The sequence below is a fragment of the Podarcis raffonei genome, chromosome 8 (genome assembly GCF_027172205.1).
Source record: "Podarcis raffonei isolate rPodRaf1 chromosome 8, rPodRaf1.pri, whole genome shotgun sequence".
NCBI classification, from domain to species: Eukaryota; Metazoa; Chordata; class Lepidosauria; order Squamata; family Lacertidae; genus Podarcis; species Podarcis raffonei.
The window spans coordinates 47,486,924-47,507,744 of record NC_070609.1 but is presented as its reverse complement, the minus strand read 5'-3'; the positions used below and the strand labels follow the sequence as shown (position 1 = coordinate 47,507,744).

The 20,821-nt window shown below is 45.3% G+C and overlaps 1 protein-coding gene across 10 annotated transcripts in view; it reads left to right on the top strand.

Annotated features, from left to right (window-relative positions):
• RIPOR1 (RHO family interacting cell polarization regulator 1) overlaps window positions 1–20,821 on the top strand; it is a 96,572-nt gene that overhangs the window by 55,166 nt on the left and 20,585 nt on the right. For 6 of the 10 annotated variants that reach the window (XM_053399762.1, XM_053399757.1, XM_053399760.1 and 3 more), the window contains exons 2-5: window positions 14,419–14,545; window positions 18,782–18,934; window positions 19,635–19,713; window positions 20,332–20,355. In XM_053399762.1, coding sequence (XP_053255737.1) covers window positions 14,445–14,545; window positions 18,782–18,934; window positions 19,635–19,713; window positions 20,332–20,355 — 357 coding nt within the window. In that variant the 5' untranslated portion in view covers window positions 14,419–14,444. The other 4 variants (XM_053399763.1, XM_053399764.1, XM_053399765.1 and 1 more) reach the window with 4 other exon arrangements.

Here is a 20,821-nt window from a genome sequence, read left to right as displayed (position 1 = left end):
ATTTCATTGTCCAAGCATTTTCCTGTCTTCAAAACACAGCCCTCCAAACATGGTTTACTACACCACTGTATGCTGAGTGGGGAAGAGAATAATAATGAAAATTAACACAGTGCCTAAATGTTAGTAGCATTTGTCCCTGACTAATCCTTCTGAAGAGATGAACTCTCCAGCCAAGATACTATTGCAAAGGAAGTCCCTAGCCCCTGCTATTGCCCTCTCTTCCGAAGTTGGGGGCAATCAGAGTGTGGCATCCATAGGTGGGGCCAGCTCCAGGTTTGAGGGGGGGGTTCTTATTTTAAGAATTTTTTATCCTACCCTTCATTGTTATCAGGCCCAAAGTGGATTACAAACACACAACATATAATACAGCCAATAAAATACACGAATTAAAATATCAGCTATCAAATTCATGCTAAGAGACTCTTGTAAAAATGCTACCTGGCCCCCCTCATCCCTAGTGGAGAAAATGATGCTGGATAGTAAACATTTGCTGATCTATAGCAGTCCCAGAAATCATTTTTTCTTGTCACAGAGTTTTGACTATTTTTTTCCTTCCTTTTGTAAGTGTGCACATGGCCCTTGCTCTGCCCTTCTTTTGGTTTGCTTTCTGACCACAACCCCCACACTAGCTGAGCTCAAACAGTGCTTTGGTTTCATCTCTTGCGCTTCCTGCGCCAGATGTTTGGCAGTGGCAAGCGCTGTGCTTCTTCTCGCTATAGGCAGTAGGGAAGCCTCCCTCGCAACCTTCCCCGCATGGCAGCACGTCTGTCTTGCTGCGCTGCTCTCTCCCTTGTGTCTTAGGAGTTGATCGCTTTAAGGTTTCCGCCCCGCCACACTCCCACAGTTTTTTCCATTTTAAATTGCTACTTACTGATAATGAGAACCCAGAAATAAACACAGGCGGATGCCGTGCAGCTGGGGAGGCCTCGGCAGGGGCACTTTTGAACTGCTGACTGACTCTTTGGCAGGGAGGGCTGCTGCCAGTCTTGCCTGCAAGGGAGCCCTAGCCAGCTCCCCTGCTGTGGGGATGTGGTTCATTCCTGCCTCGCCAGGGCCTGTGTGAAGTCAGGTGGGCGTAAGAACATAAGAAGAGCCTTCTGGTTTATATCTAGATCCCTCTAATCCACTGTCCTCTTTCCCACGGTGGCCAACCAGATGCCTCTGGGAAGTCCTCCATCAATGGCCCTCCCCCACTGTTGCAACCACAGCAAACTACTGGCATTGAAGACCTCCTCCTTCTCCTCCATGGTTTTGTCTAATGCCCTTCTAAAGCCCTCTGAACCAGTAGCCATCACCACAACTGGATTTCAACTGGATTTATTATAGATCGCACAAGGAAATGCAATCTTCTGTCTATCCTGAATTTACAACTCTTACTGCATGTTGCAGTTTTAATTTTTAATTTTTATTTTTAAATGGTACTAATCAGCATGCATGATGTTGCGCAGAACGTAAGGGATAGATAGCATAGCTGCTGTGCGTGTTTGCTTTTATATATTTATTCCTCAGCCACTTTGTAGGGAATTAACCTTCATGAGCTGGCTTAGGCAAACAAAATGTCAGATACGCTGAGAACATTAGGCAGTCTTAAAACAATTGTAAGACCGCAGTCTAAAAGGCAATAGAATAGAAGAACCATTCTGCAATTTCTTTTCATGAAAACAGTTTAGAGCCACTTAGGAATCTCAAAAAATGAGCAGCGCTGATACTCTTAAGAAAGAGCAACTGGAAACAGGTGAGTTTTTAAGGATGGTGTGAAGACCTGTGCAGTAGAGGCCGTATGCAATTCATACTTCAGGGAGAGGGCAACCTGTATCCAAGGCAGGACAACTGCAAAGTTCAGTCTCATAGGATCCAAGCTTTTGTTTTAAACAGTGAGCTACAAATACAGGTTTGAAAGTGGTGGGCAATGGCTCCTAAAATCTCAGAAGGAGTATGTGAAGGAGACCAAAGTTTTCCAACTGCTTTGATTAGTAAAGGTGAAACCCTTGGTATAAGGACTAGAAGCGTTTAATTGATACAGACAGGAATAGAAGGTTGGCATGCTGTACTTAGTTATTGCATTTATATCCCACATTTCAATAATATATTCTCAGGGCACCCAACCAAATAACAATAAAATTACAACAAAGCACAGTGAAATCAAGTTATAAAAATTAACACTGCATAAAAAGAAAAACAGCAGTCGTTGCAGCATAAATTTCCAGGAGGGGAAACTTGTCTGAAAGGCTTGGATTGTTGTTTTTAAAGGTCTTCACATGGCGCTGAAAGGAGATTGAAATGGGTGTTTTGCAAGCCTCCCAAGGGAGAGCATAGCATAAATGGAGTGTTCTAACTGAAAAGGCCCATTCCCTGGTTTCTTCCTGCCTCATTTCAGATGGCAGGGGCACCAGGAGGAAATTCACACACACCCAGTGACAGAATAAAACCCAGTTGGTGCCAGTGGGTACTCAATTTTTACAAGCTATTTATAACAGCTGCGAATGGATGGGGAGGGAAGGATTAAGCTTCGCTCCTCCATGAGCTGTTGTTGCAAACCATGTCCAGCCTGCACACTTACCTCTGTGTAAGAAAAAAGCTTCGTCTTGAATCTAGTGTATAGCTTAACCCTGTGTGATCTGGGAAGTATCTGATTTCACATATTTGACTTTTAGCTGTGAAGTCACAATATGGCCTGAGGCAGCTTACTGGCTTGGTTCAGAAGCCACGGCTAAATCATGGTGGGGTGATGCCTCAAGCTCCTGCACTCTTTTCCCCATGGAAGCTGCAGTTCCCCATCTTATTTCATGACAACTATTAGTTTGCTCACCTTACAAACTTGCAAGAATGGCTGAGAAAATGTATGTGAAGTACCGTGGAGATTTAAAACAACTAGAAAAATGTACATGTTCAGAAGAAGGGTAATAAAGTGGCCAAAGCTGTGGGAGAGAGAGGTTTGGTTCATTATCCTAGAAATTGATCAGAACACACTGCACAATTGTATTGGGATTTTTTCCACTGGAGAAATGATGGGCTGGGGTTGATGGTTCTTACTAACTTCTTTGTGCAAAGTTTTTCACAGTCTGTATGTATGTCACGATTGGAATCCCAAAGAGGCTGCTCGTTAGTATTCCCATTGTATGGTTGGAAAAAACTTGAAGCAAAGAGCTAATGCAGTAGTTTTCAACCACTGTGCCGTGGCACCCTAGGGTGCCTTGAATGATGGTCAGGGGTGCTACAAGCAGCACTGGCCTCTGTCCCTCTTTCCTTCCCTCCCTCCTCTGGTGCCCTCTTGCATCTCTGCCTCCCAAAGGCTTGCACAGCTGTTTATTGCAGCAGCCCTGACTACAAGCTCCCCAGGAGAATGGTGCCTCTAGGACTGGTCAGAGGGTGCTGGTTGCCAGGAGCTGAGGCAGCCTTGGAGTAAGCAAGCAAGTGAGGGAGGGAGCCCAGCTAGTCAATATACCAGCCCTTGCTGTTGGGAACAGACAGACAAGTCCCAGGCCCCTGTGGGGCAGTGTGAGGAGGCACCTCACTTTGGAGTGGGGGGGTCAGCTCACAGACCAGGGGTGGCAGCTGCCCAGAGAACTTGCAAGGAGAGGAGGCTGAGGGAACACTCCACAAGGGAGGGTGTTCAAAAAAGAGTGAGAGGCTGCCAGCTCTGGAGGCAAGGGGTGACATAACTGGGCTCCTGAGCCCCACAGGGGTGCCACAGAAAGAATGTAGTTGCTCAAGGGAGCCATGGACTCAAAAAGGTTGAAAGCCTCTGAGCTAATGGCTTCCTTAATGTGTCTATCAGTGAACTCATAGCTGAATAGGGATTAGAGGTCACTTCTTCCATCTCCAAATAGAACAGACTCAAGAACCCTGCAGTGTCTGGAGAAGTGAACTCTGCAGAGAACAGCTTCAGTTATCACAGGTTCTTGTTTGGTGTGGCAGGAAGAGCCCTTCCCAAGCGTCTTAGCTTTGCACACCCTCCTTTGAGATGCTTGACGGGTAAGCAACCACTTCCTCCAATTGTTGTCGCTCTTCCTTTTCCCAGTCGCCCTTTTCGTGCATGCCCTTTCATTAACCCGTACGCATCTTGACTTTGCTTGACAAGAAGATACCTCACACATGCTCCTTAAAATTATAGCTACCCTCTGCTAAACACAGAATTGCCTTTTCCTTCCAGGGTCTTTCCCCATTTCTGTGGTTTGCTTTTCTCAGTGATGCCATCACTCCAAAATGCTTCTAGAAACAGGAAACCAAACTTTTGTGACGGCCATCCACAGTCAGCGCAGATGTGCACAAAATCTCCATGTGCACTTCCCAGAATGTGGATTTCTTTTGTTTCAGTTTCAGTCAGAGACTGCAGTTGTGGGGGGAAGCTGGAGTTCATGACAATGAAGACAGTAGGAATGTCATGCTGGACTGCGACTCCCTTCAGCCCCAGCAACGTGGTCAGTGGTTAGGGATTCGTGGAGTTGTAGTCCGGCACTTGGAGGACCCCTGTGTCCCTGGTTCTGCTTTAAAGGAAATGTGACCATTCACTAAGAGTGCATGTTTACTTCACCCAAACCCTCAATTATTTTCAGCCTCCCATTTCTCCCTCTTGGGGCCAGTGGAGGGTGTCTGCTCAAGTCTTTTTCTGGGTGCTTCCTTATTTTACTGCATCCATGTAAGGCTCCTAGGGCTTGGAAAGGAAAGCCCTGGGCGTGGGTGGAAATATGGCTCAGTGCTTTTGTAGTGCCATTTCTCATCTATTTGCTTAGAGTCAATCATTCCGTCATAGAAGCCTTTGCTCAGACAGACAAAAAATTAAAATTCTGAGTGAGTCACAATGCACTTGGATTAAGTCGAGGGTTTGTGACTCATTTCTTGACTTAGCAAAAACGTCGCCATGTTTTGTGAGCTGCTAGAGCAGCTTGCTCCATCGTAGAGTCTGAAGAGCCGGCAGCTGAATTTGGAACAGGCTGTTTTGTGTGTCTTTGGACTGTAAAGCAGGATAAATATAATAAATCTCATCTAATCTGTTCCTCCTTTTCTTATTACACAAACACACTGCCTGTTTGTTGGGGTGACTCCTGTTGGCCATCTGAGGGCTTGTACAAAATATAATCACTTTGTGGACCTGTGTTAAATCTATGCACATAGTGAAATGGGATGGTACAGTCCTGGAATGGGAGAATGGACTGTACCACTTCAGTCTGAAGGGGAGGGTCACTTTTTCTATACTCTCATGTTAGCACCTTTATCCCTGGAATGCTCTGAGGAAGGGGCTTTGCTTTTTGTTTCCTTACAGGGGTTGTTAAACTGTAGCCAGCTAAGACTAATAAGGGAACTTAGGGAAGCCACAATTTCTGTTGTTTCCCCTGCCCCCTTTGACTACTGTCTTTACAAGTTTGGTTGCTCTGCTAGAAATCTGTTTCCTTGGCATGTGACCCTGTAAATCACAAGCCCACCCCTATTTTTTAGTTAAAAACCATTTTCGGTAGAGTGTGTATGTATGTCTATGCATGCGTATCTAACACTCAGGAATTCTTTTTTATTATTATTTGAACTATTTCTATTCTGCCTCCACTAAAATGTTGAGGCAGCTCATGCAATACAGACAAATCAAAGCAAGCCAAGTGTTGGTAAACATACCTTGTTTGTTTTACTGCCTTCATTAAGAAATATGCTATTTGTCACTCCCAAGGTTTTGTTTGCACCCCTTAAGGAACATGTTTTCTAGACTGAGCAGACATTAGGGTTGTATCTAATATTAATTCTACTCTGAGTAGACGCACTGGAATTAGTGCATGTGACTAACTTAGGTCCATTAATTTCAATGGGTCTGCTCTGAATATAACTTCGTTGGATGCAACCAAGTCCTCAGTCCTGCTGGCAGGGAGTCCTTGTTAGTTTCTCCATCAGTTGCAACTAAAAAACAGGATGGTTTGGCAAGCTAGCACCACGAGTGAGGAGATATCAATGGAATTCCAACAGGTTTCCTGTCCTCACAGTCTTGGTGTTAAACACACAAGCTGACTTTCTCTCCATTAAGCTGCTGCTGCTGCTCAGGGCCAGCCCAACCTATTTTGTTGCCTGAGGTAAAGGACAAGATGTTGCCCCTTCCCAGGTCCATGTACAGAAGTCAGCTAGACAGCCAGTTGAATCTTAGTTCAACACTGGTAACAGGGCAGTGTCCTCATCCCACCACATCAGAGGGTAGAAGGCTAGTTTAGGGGCCCAGGGCAGGCAGTGTCCTTCAACACCTCCCCACCCCTCAGCATCTGCCGCCACAGGTGACCTCATGGTAGGGCCGACCCTGCTGCCTCCACTGGCCTCCTTTGTCCAAGTTTAGAGAATGATGTTGGCGATGGCAGTGCCAACCAGCCTGCCTCTTAAAGGGTTGTTCCACTCTTCCACCATCTAATCTTGGGTTACATCTGATGTAAAAAGCATGCTGATGAACAGGATGAAAATGTTAATCGCTTGTAAAATAGGAAGGACACAAGCATGAGGTCTGCATCTAGCAAAACTCCCAAGATCTTATAAACGCATTTTATGTTTGGGTCAGACCTTTGGGGCATGATAAAAGGTATGTGTTTTCTTTTGCTTTTCTGTCCATTTCCTGTTTTGAACACAGAAGTAGGAAACTCTGATCATAGTGGCCCAAAGTACCAGCTTCATTCTTTCCTGCTACAGGTCTCTGTTGCAAGCCCTGTTCCTGTGGGGATTTGCTCACCTGTTCTTAGCCCGCCTGCCAGAGGCTCCTCCTAGACTCCCCGCCTCTGCTGTCGGCAGTACCAGTTGCTGATTATCTTTGAAATGTTAGGAATGCAAGAGTGGAGCCCAGCCCCTCGGGGACAGCACTGGGAAACATCCTGCTTGCTGTACGATGTGTCCGCTCCGGATTCCAAATACTTTCCTAAGCTTCGAAAAGTTGGGTAAAGCGGGTGCACACCTAGACTTCAACCCCTTCAGGGTGAGCTGGCTGTCTTTCAGCTTCCATCTCCTGTGGCCCCAAGGGTTTCGGCAGTATTTACAGCACCTCATGTTAACCTTGTAGAACAGGTAAGTTCCTGGGACTGGCATTCCTTCTCTGCTTGGCACCTAAAAGGGCTCAGTGTCTATGCTTCTCCACAAAGGCTCTGCATGGTTTTGTCACCTGCTTTGCTCTTGGCAGTAGTACCCTTGCACTGACCAGATGAGGGCACCCTCCTAGTTTTGTAGTGGGCCAACTGGCTAAATCGTGCTGACCTGGCAGGAGCACCTGTTGCCTCATCATCCTTGCTTGCAGTCCATAAAGACCCTCTGAGTTCAGTGGGGGTGGCAGGGCAGGGCTCCCTTGGTGATCTGATTAAATGGCTCCAACAGAGAGGGTAATCCGCTAAGGTCCTACTTGGATTACAGCTCCTTCGTAATGAGTTTAATTGGGCCACTGTTGTCCTAGAAACGGGACCGCTGGAGTAGCAATCATAGGGCTAGCTCCTGAATCTCATACTGCTTGGGTCTTGAGCTGTGCAGGTGGGAGGGAGCCCAATGTGAACGGCCTCACTCCTAGCTCCTGGGATGCTACTCCGAAATGTTTCTGACAAAGGATCAACCATGGAGGATTTGAATGTTGTGACGGAGATCTTTGGTGGGGGAAAGGCTCTGGCTCCTATTGGCTGGTTGCTGATGCTGACTGTCTTGGATTGGCTATTGTTCAGGTCTGTGTAGCTTTTGGGGTAAGTGAGAAGAACCTTGCCTGTTATCACTGGCAGATAAGCTGTTAGCTGGGTGACAAAGCTATGGACCATGAGTAAGGTGACCTTGCAGTTAGTTTGTACCATTGCTGTCTTGTTTCCTCTTCCTCCCACTGATCAGCGTTCATAAAAAACGCAGATAGATGTAATGCAAAATGGTTCTTAAAATCCATCTTCTGGGTGGGTCAGTTATGTTAGTAGAATCACAAGCTTCTGAGTTCCGCAGGGCTCATCTCCTGCCATAAAGAACTGGGGGTTTTGTATTCATTCCTCCATGACTGTTTACTACGACTTTCCAGCTCCAAAGTAGCATTCTCCTGGAAGTGTGTGTGTGGCTGAATTAATAACTTTTGTCCGTTGTTAATGGTGTTTGTAACTGTGCCTTGTTCCAACTCTGGAATGGAAAGTGTTTTGTGATTTGTCCCACGCAGGGCAGGCTCCTTGTTCTGTTTCTGCTGTAGTCCCACCAAGTGCCAAATAACGATGCCAGTTCTGCTAGTGTATGAATGAACTCCCTATACATTTCCCCTTCTTTGTCACTGCTCAGCCACCTTCTTTCCCCTTCCTCTAATTAGCCAATCAAGATGCAAAAAAGGTAAAAGCGTTCTCAAAAGAGGAGCAAAGAAAAACAAAAAAGTCACATAAAAGAATTACCCTCTTAATTAGATAATATGATTGACACATTACACACTGGTGTTGATAACTGTATATCGTATTGTAAGACTAACATCAACCAGCATTAAATTCAGAACTGAGAGAAGCTGAATTTTGTGACTTCTGCATAACTAGCAAGATCAAATGAATAATTCCCAACACAGTGGTTTTTGGGGCTGGATAGTATTCCATGAAATATTTTAAGTCTCTGAAATAATGTCAGCTGTATTTTAGTCCCTTTTAATAGCGCTATGCTTTATTTTGTTGGGTTCTTTTCTTGGTTGAAGCTAGCCTACAAATATAATATGGTGAACTCTGTTTTTGTGTAGTCAAATCAATTCCCATCTTCACACAGTTATATTCTCAACTGAGAATAGTAATACCATGTGCAAACCCTCACATGGTTTAATACAGTGCTATTTTTCTCGAAAAAGAAGTGCCGGAACTCACTATGGACGCCTCCCTTGTTCTCTTATAATGGAAATGGTGCCTACCTGAGAGGTGTCGAAACTGAGTTCCAGCTGAAAAAAGCCGTGGATTTATATATATGTTGTGATTCTGAGGGAGTATATAAAAAGCACAGCATCAGTGTTGGCTTCAGAATTCAGATTTTTATGAAGCTCTGATTTTCCTTTGAAATAGAAAGCCTAGCTCTTGCATTTGTCAATATGTTCACAAGTGTGTGAACTTTTCAGTATCCTACATAGCTGCTCTTCTCCCTGCTAGCAAAGCCAGATTAAACGATGCAAAATATATTTTTAAAAAATAAGTCAGGCATGATTCATTTCCATAAAATTCAGCTTCTCTTAGTACAGAAGTAAGTGTATGTGTATGGTGTGTGTATGCCTGGATTTCCAGAGTGCTAGAAGAGAGCAAGCAGTTATTGAGAGTCCAGAGCACCAAATAAACCAATTACGAAAAGAACCACCCGCTCTGGTCTTCGAGCGTTGTGATTGCATGGCAATTTATCCTTGCCCATCTGTTCAGTGCAGTCTGCATGTTGGAAAGTGCTAGTCCTACACAGGAGGCAGTCCTGGAAGGGGCTGAAGACACTGCAGCTTGAGGAATAATGTTTAAGTGCAGCAGTTGGAGATGGTTGGCTGCTTCCTTCTCACAAACTGAACTTCAACTTCTTTGGGTCTGAGTTCTCTGCACAGAGTGAGAGGATCTGTCTTTAGAGCTGGTGGGAATGTTTTCTCTGACAGCTATCCAATTTGGGCAAACAGCACACTCATTACCTTCCCCCAGAGAAGGTTTGGCCTCTTCCTCCTCCCGCCATGTCATGTCTCAGACTTTTAGTGTAAGCTTCAACTCTTAATGTTCCCACCTATGTTGGAAAGGGTGCTCTGAGGAAATCATGAGCAGCTGTGATGCCTTCACATTTTGTCCTCAAGAGAGAGGTTGTTAAGGACCTGTCTGAGATGCAGGTTTGAAGGACTGCGATTGTATTGTGTACACTGTTGGACCGGGTAGACCTGGGCTGAAATCATCCATGAAGCTCACTGGCTGATTGAGTCAAAATCTCTGCGTACTCACCTCACCAGTCTGTTGTGAGCACAAAATGAGAAGATGGGGACACATAGCATATATTCAACCTTGTGTGATGGTTGGGATAGAAATGTGATACTTTTTAAAAAAGACTTTCCTGAGTTTTTCCTGGTTTGCACTGTGGGGTGGTAGGTTAGCTCTGAGGCCTGCTTTGCCTCATTCTGCCACATGTATAGTTGAGCACTGAAATGAGAGCATGAACTGTACCATTTCAGAGTTCAGGGAGTGGATCAAATTTTTATGTGGAAAACATCCTCCAAGTGACCACCAACACATGAGTCCTTTTGGACCCGGAAAGGGAGTAACAGGGCAGGCTTACGCATGCATGGGTGCCAGGAACAGAACCCCCACACAAAATGGTCGCTGCCTGTATAACAGCTTGCTGATAGGGCAAGAATCTTTTCTTCTTGCTGTGCTAGGTTCCTCCTTACCTCTCTTTGAAGGGTGGGTTTTTATTTGGGGAGTGTAATATACTCCATCTTGATTCTAAATTGGTACAGTCAGCTATACCATCTCATACTACTGCCTGTGTTGACAGGTCCAAGTTGTCTCCTGTCAAACTGTGTAAGGGAAAGGAGATGTTTCTTGGGCTGGAGCTTGACATGTGCTCCTCTTGTGTTGAGACAGGCCTCAATGGTTGATTCATCCCTTTCTGTGTAAAGGACATTCATTCATTCATTCATTCATTCATTATGTCTAAACTGCAGCTTCACCCAGACATGGATTCCAGAAAAATTTACATAAAAACTGCAAATATGACTACAATATTAAACATAAACAATAAAAATCAGAGCAGTATAATAAAACAACAGAGGTTGTAACCAAAGAAGTATTCAGCCACCTAAAACCATACTGTAAAATTTTTAAAGACTGAACAGTTTAAAAAATATATATTAATTTGGCTCTGAAAAGAGTACAATGCTGGTGCTAGTCTTGGCCTCTTTAGAAGGAGATCCCAAAGCCAGAGGCTTGTGTTTAGGCCCTGATGACTCCTTGACTCTGCCTGCAAGTTGGTGGCAATCGCTTGGTCAAGCAGCTAGCATCCAAAGGGCACTGAGTTCTTCTGAGATCCTTTGGGCCTAGAAGAACTTGACAGTGTGAACTGAGAGATTGCCTGGCAGACTCTGTAGGGCAGAGCTTTCCACACTTATCATGTTGGTGACACACTTTTTAAACATGCATCATTTTGCAACACAGTAATTCAGTTTTACTAGCAAACCAGAGGTTAAACTAACCTCTTTGCAGCCCTGGGAAGAGCACGGGGAGCATTTGCACAACACACCTACACACTGGAGCCGACACACTAACGTGTCATGACACAGTTTTGAAAGCTCTGCTGTAGGGTATAAGTACAGTGGTACCTCAGGTTACAGACGCTTCAGGTTATAGACTCCGCTAACCCAGAAATAGTACCTCGTGTTAAGAACTTTGCTTCAGGATGAGAACAGAAATTGTGCAGCGGCGGCAGCGGGAAGCCCCATTAGCTAAAGTGTTAAGAACAGTTTCAGATTAAGAACGGACCTCCAGAACGAATTAAGTTCTTAACCCGAGGGACCACTGTAGTCCCTCCCTTGTGATGTGGAGGGTGATGCCTGCCAGGGCTGGAGGGCAGCTGTGTCAAAGGCACAGATCAGGGGTGGGAAGCCTAAGGTCTGCTGGAATGCATCCTTGCACTCTCATGACTCCTGCTTGCCTGGACGGATGATAGAGAACTGTGTGTCAGCGTGTGTGGAAACTAGCTTACTGTACAAAGGTAAAAGTTAACATTCATTGGCCCACCACTTCTGTCTCTGTCCCTGCCCACCATTGGCATGTGGTTCCTGTAAGGCTGCTTATAAGGGAATGTAGTCCTCAGATTGAAAAGTTTTCTCCACCCTTGCCATAGATCTGCACAATGCGCCATGAGAACTGAGAGCAAAAAAATGGTCACATTGCAAGGGTCTGAGGAGAACCAGGCCCAGTTTGGTCCCCAGAGAAATGTGTTGTGATAAATGTTTACTTTATTTATAAAAAACACTTTTATACCAGTTTTCAGCCCTAGCACACACACCCCCTAGCAGTGTGCAAGAAAAGAAAATACCGGTTTAAACAATAACAGAATTAAAACTGAATGTTAAACATGACATTTAAAAAGTAGGAAGAATGAATCAAAACCTTCAATCTCAATAAAGGCAAGAGCCAAGTGGAAAATAAACATTTTTGTTGCTCAACCTAAAAGCCATTAGGGCTGTGGCCAGTTTGTCCTAAGAATCACTGGACAAGGTGAATTGGTGCCCTCATCTCAGGCCATGATAGTTTCTTGCTCCTAGCAAGAACATTTTAATAATTCTCCCTAGAAGAAATCAAAAGTCAACGAAGATTTATATTTCTAGTCTATAGAAAACAGCACAACAACAGGCTAAAAATCAGTGGATGGAGAAGAATTGGAAATTTGCAAGTCAAACTGGCTAGGGACGCAACTCTGAATTTCAGTCCAATGGTACTCCAGTCCCCTTTTATTATATTGCAGCTCTTTTCCAAAGGATGTAAGTGTGGGTGGGTGCCTGCTACATAGAAGTACACGTGTATGTTTTTACTCTCTAATGGTGGTGTTGTTCTATGAGATCCAAGCTTGGGTTGAGATTTGAACTTCTCCAGGTCCAAATACATAGCTCTATCCTCAGGTCTCCCCCCTCCTATTGGTAAATTCTTGAAAATCTGAGTTAATGGTCTTAAACCTGAGCCACTCCTACCTAAGCAAATGACATTCCAAAGCATTCTGTTTAGTTTCATTCCAGACACTAGAAATAGTTCCCTGAGGGTCAGGAGACAAGGGACCATTGCCTCTTGTCCTCAACAAGCTATGAAATTGGATATTGTGGGCTCTCTGATCTTGGCAGATCTTGGTTTATATAAATATGCCAGTCCTTCAAGGTGTGACAAGACTGTGTGTTTTCTGCAGCACACACAGCTCACCCTCTGGAATTTGGCATAATTTGGGGTGCCACCTTTGGCTAAGAATGTGGTTTATAAATATTTAAATAAATGTGCAGGAAACAAGGTTGATTAGGGATTTCTAAAGGCTGTTGTGTACAGAAAATAGCCAGCTGGAGTGTGGGGCAGTTCTGTGTATTTCCTCCCCTGCCTTTTTTCCCCTTCTTTTTTTGCCTTTCAGGCTCTTTCACTAAGCCACAAATGATTAACATATGTGAATAGGTAGGCTGGTAACATTTGTAATTGATTTACAAAGCTCCACTTAGAATCCCTAAGGTGAACAGTTGCAACAAGAGATGGGTTTCCTCTCGGAAGTGAGGAACTTTGTTTAGCCTGAGGGCCACATTCCACCATGGGTGAGCTTCTGGGGGCCACATGCTGGTGGGGAAAGTTGGTGGAACAAAGGATGTGACTCCTACCTTTGTACAGCAAGTTGCATTTCAGCTACAAAAAAAGCCAGAGGTTTCTACATATTCAGCCCCAAACACATGAAATACATCTCCATCCAGAATCCAGGCAGGCCAGAGGTATTATCACAGTTCAAGTACACATTCCAGCCAGATAAAAGCACTCAAGGGCATAGGGCATTCCACTGTGGGGCTTGACAAGCCTAAGAGGCCCTATTTGGCCCACAGGCCAGAGTTTTCTCACCTCTGCCTTAAAAATCAAGCATGGCCCTTTTGTACAACTGTATTAGTTCTCCTGTAAACAGCAAGTGAGTGATCGTGAAGGAAGGACACTTAGACAGCCAATTCTGGAGAGACTGTTGCTTCCAGCACTTGGACAATAGGGCAACACCTTGATTTTTGCCCTCTACTCAGTGTTTGATATGGGACAATGCCTCCTCTCAAAAATAAGACCTGGTCTGAAGGATCTAGAACAGAGGGAAGGCAGTCTTGTCTGTTTATTCCCATGGTAGATTCGTCAAGTGGGATAGCAGTTGTGGCAGGGTTGGGGAGCCTGTGGCCCTTCACATATTGTTGGACTCCAGCTCCCATCAACCCCAGACAACATGGTCAGTGGTGATGCGAATTGTCCAGCAACATCTGGAGGCTTGCAGGTTCTTCAGCCCTGACTTGGGGGGAGGGTGTGGGGCTGTCAATTGACTCGGCAGCTGTTGTGAGTGGAGAAGTGGTATAGGCAAGGTCCTACTGCTTCCAAAAACAGTGGACTGACTTCCAAGTCCATCACCCTCCACCATACTAACCTGGTGTTGCTGTACTTGGTGGAAGAGCAAGAGATTGCCAGCAGCTCCAGTTTAAAGGAATGCAGTAGATATCAGGCCTTAGCCATTGCCTGTCATAATAAAATCATAACTATGTGTCTGACTTGGTACAAGGCAGATTTGTGTGTTTGATATTCCAGGTTGTGTCTTAGCAAATGGAGGTTGAGGAATGAGCTACACAGGAGCCCTTTGCAAGGCAGCTGGGTTATGAGCCTTCCTTACTGGACCATAACTTTGATCCTTCTCTTCATTTTCTGAGATGTTGTGGTTCCTTTTGCTCCCCCACTTTGTCATTGATGCCATGCTCTTCTGTTCTCTCCGCAGGGCGTCCCTCCAGGTGGAGCTCGACAATGTCACTCTCAGTGCGGCCCCAGCGGCGCAGCCTGGTGGTCAGGATCAATAGGAGCCAATCGTTCGCTGGCGTCAACTCCACTCAGGACAAATCTTTCAGGTAGGCCCAGAAAAAGCTGCCTTGGTGGAAATGGGAGTTGGAGCATGCGGAGAACAAAGTGAATGGTGGTGTGTGATGCTTAAATGGCTAATTGCCTTCCCATCCCACCCAGGACTGAGAGTCATGCTGCTGTACATACATTTTAATTTATTGTTCAAAATGTATTTTGTTTCAGCTAGTTACGGGGGAAGGGCTAGCATATGCAAAATGATCCAATCCCCTGGCAACTGGATGTCATGCTCAGCCTCCTCTCAAATCTCCTGAGTACTGCTACTGACCACATGTTCTTAAGCTTCATTCCCATCAGGACACGAAATACTTACTTTAAAATAACAAAGCTGAAATGCACACAGCTTTGTTCATAACATAGGACATTACTTCAGCAAGAACAGGGGCTGGCTTCTTACTTTGTAGTATTCGCTCACTGCCTTTGCTCCAGAGATGCTTCAGGAAGCACCCCTGCCTATATAAATTGCCATAATTATTCCCAGTGTTGTTTGTTCGCTTGTTTAAGACATCTACATACCACTTAATTATTTGAATTTCTAAGTGGTGTACATAAAAAAGAAATCCACAGAAAATTGGACTATAAAAATTGATCATAAAACTGAACACTACTTTAAAATACCTGCTGGAACAGGAAAGTCTTAGTCATGCACTGGAGATTCAGCAAGAAGGCCGCATGTCCCATCCCAGCTGAAAGTAAGTTCCACAGGCTGGGGCCCACTACATTGAATGCACAGGTTCTAGTAGTTACAAGCTGTGCATATGAGCCATTTCTGATGTTGAGGCTGTGTATCCCCACACTAAGAGGGAGGTATCACCAGGGTTTTGGGAATCCCAAGCTTTTCAGAAGTATAGTTTTTTCACCATACAGTCAGTCTATGGCTGTATCTGCTGTCTGGGTGGAGAGTGCTTCTTAGCATGTGAAAAGGTGGAATTTTCTGAAAGCTGGGTATGGCACCGAAATGCGCAAGGTCTGTAGATAGTCACCTTTCAGCCTGTTGGGTGGGGTGATGAGGTGTTGATATGCTTGCCCCATTTTAAGAATGCTTGAAAACAACTTGTTTATCTAATGAATGCACTCCTTAGACAGTTCTGTGTTTCATTACCACTGGTTTAGAGCGGGAGCAGAATCCCTCGTGGGAGGAAAGAGTAGGATGCAATCTGACTAACAAGCCAGTCCATAACATAGACACAGAGACCACATGTTAGAAGGCCCTTTATTTCTTTCTGTAGGAACATTTGGCAAGTGGATAATTTTTTCCTTGGCGAACTTGAGTACGTGAGGCTGGATTCTTGAAGTACTGACCAAAATGAGCCAGGCTAGATGCAACAGAAGTTCCACTTGATGGTGAATGCTCCTGTTTCTGCAGTAATTAAACAGAGGGAAGGCAGGCCTGCAAACAAGTGCCATCAGCCCACCATACTCAGTGCCCTTATTGCCCATGGGCAGTGCTAGAACATTTAGGTTTAGGTCAGGGTGAGGCAGAAGGCACAGGAGTGTCAAAATCCATAACATCAGATTTCTTTAATCACTTCCCCAATGTGTAGAACAATTCTGTAAATTAGTATTTCAAATCAGCAAACATTTTTGCAACACTGAATTGCTCCAGATATAACATTTCACGTTTCTGCTGGTGAGCTTGGAACATCTGTGAAGAAGCAATACCTGTTGGCTTAGCAACGGTTGCCATCTCAACCCAGAGACTGTTGACATTTGGAATCCTCATTTCTGTCAGTTGCTGTGTTTTGAAAGTTTAGATCTGATATCAGAATTCCAGCTGTTGGAGTCATTTTGTGTTTCTTACCCTTGAAGGGAGTGACGTCTACAAAGTACCGTACGGTTGCTTGTGAAGGATCATGGAAAAACCTAAGCCTTTGAAAAGAAGCTACAGGCTTCCTGGTACTTATAGAAGTAAGGTAGCAAGTTATTTCCATGAAAAACAGAGATCTAGGTAGGACTACCATATTAGAGGCTTATTGGGTTGGTTGAAAGATAATATTACTTCATGTTGTACAGTACCAGTGCCTCCCAGTTGGCTTCAGTCTCCTGCTCTGTTCATCTCCTCACCTGCCTCCAAGTCTTTCAAGAGTACCAGTCAGGGGCTGGTGTAAGCCTTTAAGTGCCATAGGCAAAATTAGTATAAAAGCCAATGCTGGATCTTGAAGCTGTTGGGCTAAGAACCAATCCTCGGCCATTCTGCTTGGCTCTCTTTCACACCCCAATTCCAACTAGCCATGTTCGTCCTGTTCTGGGGTTCTGGTTTTGTTTTGTTGGTCTCCTCTGAACTTCTTAATGAGTGCTGGTCTTCAACTGCTAGCATGCTGCTGCTTATGTCCAGGTTTACTGGGCTTTTCACCCACAACCTACTGTATCTGGGATTCTTTACTATTGCCCGGTCTGTTCCTGGAAAAGACCGTAGCTTACTGCTAGAAAGCATGCTTTGCATGCAGAACATCCCAGGTTCAATCCCTGCCAATCCCCAGTTGGAGGGATAAAATAGCAGGTGAGGTGGAAGGCTTTTGCCTAGACTGTGGAAAGCTGCCACAGATGAGGGTTGACAGTACCAGATTAAACAGACTTACGGTCTGACCTGCTACGTCAGCTTCCTATGTTCCTTTGCTATCAAGACTTGTTCATTCTTCCTTCTTACCTCTGTCAGGAGCAAAAATCTCATGAACGTGATAAGCATGTACTTCCCTACTCGTTATCTGTTACTGCAGAAGACATGCCGTCATGGTCAGCTGTCTAAGGCTTCTAACAGCAAGGCATCTTTCCTAGTTCCAGTCCTCCATTTCACACATCTCCCAGCAAGATGCACAATTTCTAGACTTGGGACTATTCCTGCAGCACAAGGATGGGGAACTTGTGGCTGTCTGGTTGTTTATGGACTCCAGATCCCATCAGCCCCGGCCAGAATGGTCAGTGGTCAGGAATGATGGAAGCTGTAGTCCAGTAACATCTGGGTGGCTAAGGGTTCCCTGTTCCTGTTGTAGCAATAAAAGATTGACCAGTAACTCCCAAAATAGCATGGGATATTAATCTGGCAGCAAGAATTTGGAGCCTGAATAAAATAATCTATTCTAGGTGGTGCAGGGATCAATTTAACAGTAACAGCCATGCCCACTAAACTAGTCAGTGTTGCTTAGAATCAAATTTAGCACATGTCTGAGAGAAAACAGGGTTTCATTTTAGCTGGAAGAGAAAAGAAGAGGGAATGAAATTCAAGAGTCAGGAGTTCATTGTGATTCTTCAGTTATACACTAGGGCAGGATGGGGAGTCTTTAGCCTGTGGGCCAAATTTGTCCTGGCGCAGGTTTCAATTTGGCATGCATTATTTCTCTCAAACCATGACCTCCTTCCCCACATCTGACAACATATGTCATGTTAGGTATGGGGCGGGTAGAATCGTGGCTGAATCAGCTGTGCAACCAACTTCCCCATGCAGAACTCCATCATGCAGGTGATCCCTGCAAAAAGCAGGCTTGGAGTTGTTGCCCATCAGCTGATCAACCCTCCTAATCAGTGGCGCTTCAGAGAATTTGCAAGCCCTGTGTACTGTTTTGAAGTCCTGATGATTAGACAGTTGGGGCACCCTGCTCACTTCTCAGATTTGGCCTGCTAGGCTAGGGTAAATAAGGATCTGGCCCACTGGACAGATCAAGTACCTTACCCGTATACTAGGGTACATGGAATACTTGGGTGACTCTACCAAAACAATCTGATCTGAGTTGTGACAATACTCAGGCATGTGCACTACTCTTTGAGTAAGGAGCATCTTCCTTAGGATAGCATTTATGAAGTGCTGCATGCTGTTCCCTGCTGGACATATACTTTAAAGGGTTTAGAAGTGCACTTCCAAATGGCACTGTGCAGAGTTGCTGGTGCTCTGTGGTTCTCCCCCTCCCCTTTTGTTCCTGGTAGTCCATATTACAATAGGGGATCCGGTTCATGCAGTCCAAGTGACCTACTTTCAGGGTATAAAGCGTGGGAAAATGATCTTTACTGTGGGTTGGTTTTTTAGCATTTTCTGTGCTTTCAGCATTCGCTCTAAGCAGCAGCAGTAGTGTGGAAAGCTTCCTCCTGAGTGCATGTATTTTTGTGATAGGTGCTCTGCACTGTGAGTCAAAGCTCTCCCCCACACATGGGTACACTCACTCCATTGTTTTAAGAGTCAGCCCGGCTCCATGACGTCATGCTTTGCTTGAGGATTTTTATTTTTATTTTTTTAGGAATTTCCCTGCCTTCAGCACCCCAACGGTCTCCAGGAAGTCTGGCTCCAGGGTCAGTAGGATGTTTTCAATGTCCCACAAATCCCCTCCACCCAAGGTGCCCCAGCCGGAGCGACTCGACGAAGTGTACGAAGCACTGAAGAAAGGACTGACGTGAGTGATGCTGCTGCCAGAAGTCCCACCCTCTTAACCTATGGCTTGGGGTGGAGGTGCCTGTTTCATTGAAAATTGTTTAATGCCATCTTTCTATCACATGTTGATGTTTGAGGCTCCCTAGAATGAATGCTGGACTGAAAACTCACTAGCAGTACAAACCCAACAGTGTGTATGCTCCAGCCTTTGCCAACCCAGTGCCCTCCAGACGTTTTGGACTACAACTCCCATCAGCCCCCAACCAACTTTCTCAGGCCCCTCCCACCTGTCAAAACTGGCCTGTGGAGGGTGGGATAGTTTTTTGCCCTGCCTCCCTCTATACACATACAGTATAATATTTCTTCCCACACAACAATGCACTACGTGCCTGCATATTCCCTCTCCTCACCAACTCTCCACAATGTATGTTTGAGTCGGTGAGGGTACATGCAGGCAAGTAGCACAGTATGTTTGCTTAAACCTTAGTCTATACCAGTAGTCTTCTCATTGAAGCTGGTGAACCAAAAGCTCTGCTGGACACAGCCAAACTGGGCACAGCCTCCTGGGAATCTGGAAGCAAGGATTCTGTTTGGGTCCTTGCTGCCAAGGATAACATCCTGTAGAAGTTTGAAAGAGTGGCCAGGATGCTGTCTCCCCATATCTCTTTACTTAAAGGGGAAGAGTCCTGCTGCTTCTGCTTACCCCATTTCTCCCCTAACAGTGCTTATCTGGAGGTGCACCAGCTGGAGCTGGAGAAGCTGAGCACCCAAATCCGCGAGTCCAAGAGGAATTCTCGACTGGTGAGTGGAGGGTTGGTGCCAACTAAAAGCATTCCTGCCCTCAGTGTATGCACTTCATTCTCCCCAGAGTGCAGGACTGGCAATAGTAGAGAGACTGTGACAGGTCAGGGAAGGGAAGGAGCCTTCTGGTACTGTTTGTTTTGGAGCCTTTGCCCTCTCACTCAGCATTGGCTTCTGCCATGTTTGTAGCCTCTCAACAGTTTTGATCCTGAGGGTGCTTCCCTAGAGCTATGGGGCAGACGACGGTTCTTGGGACACATATACTGTACATGCTTTTTGGGAGCAGTTGGTGCTGGCCACCAACTTGAAAATGGTGTTCGACAACTTCATCGGGGAGAAGGATAACAGTAGCAACTGATCTGTGATGAATGGATTTTATCTCTCAATATGGGATGCAGTGTGCTACTGAATACAACTTGTTGGTGATCGTAAGCAGGAGAAGGCTACTGCATTCATGTTCTGCTTGTGGTATTACCATAGGCATCTCGCTGGCCACTGTGGGAAACTGGATGTTGGACTAAGTAGGCCTTTGGTCTAATCCAGCAGGGCTGTGTATTCAGCAATCATTTTTTTCTGACCTCTGCCTAACCTTCACCTTCTCCTTGTTTTCTCCTCTAGGGCTTTCTGTACGATCTTGATAAGGTAAGGCATGCTGCGAAGGAAATTGTGCTTGCCATGGATTGTGGGTGGGGGAGGGCTTGTCAACCCGTTGAGTTCTGTATCGCTTGGATGCAAGACATTGAAGCTTCTGGGCCTTGGGTTGCATCTCTTATCCCTGCCTTTGCTAGCACAGAAAGTCAAGTTACTTGACTTCAGTGATGCTTCTCTCCTGCTGCTTCTGCTGCTTTCCTTCAGATGTCACTTCCTGAATCCTTTGTTTTGCTGGCCAACTGCCTTAAGAGCCAAACTAGATGAGACGCAGGAGTTCTGCATCTCTTTCCACTGTGTTTCTCTTTAAAAGCTGCCTCTGAAGTCGTAATCAAAAGCAGAAGAGGGGAATGAAGGAATGCTTAATCCTGCATTTCTGATCTCTTCAGCTGCTTTCTCAAATGCAGGGGAAGATATCCTGAGGGTGGGGGAAGAAGCTTGGGGAGGTCCGTTTTGAGCT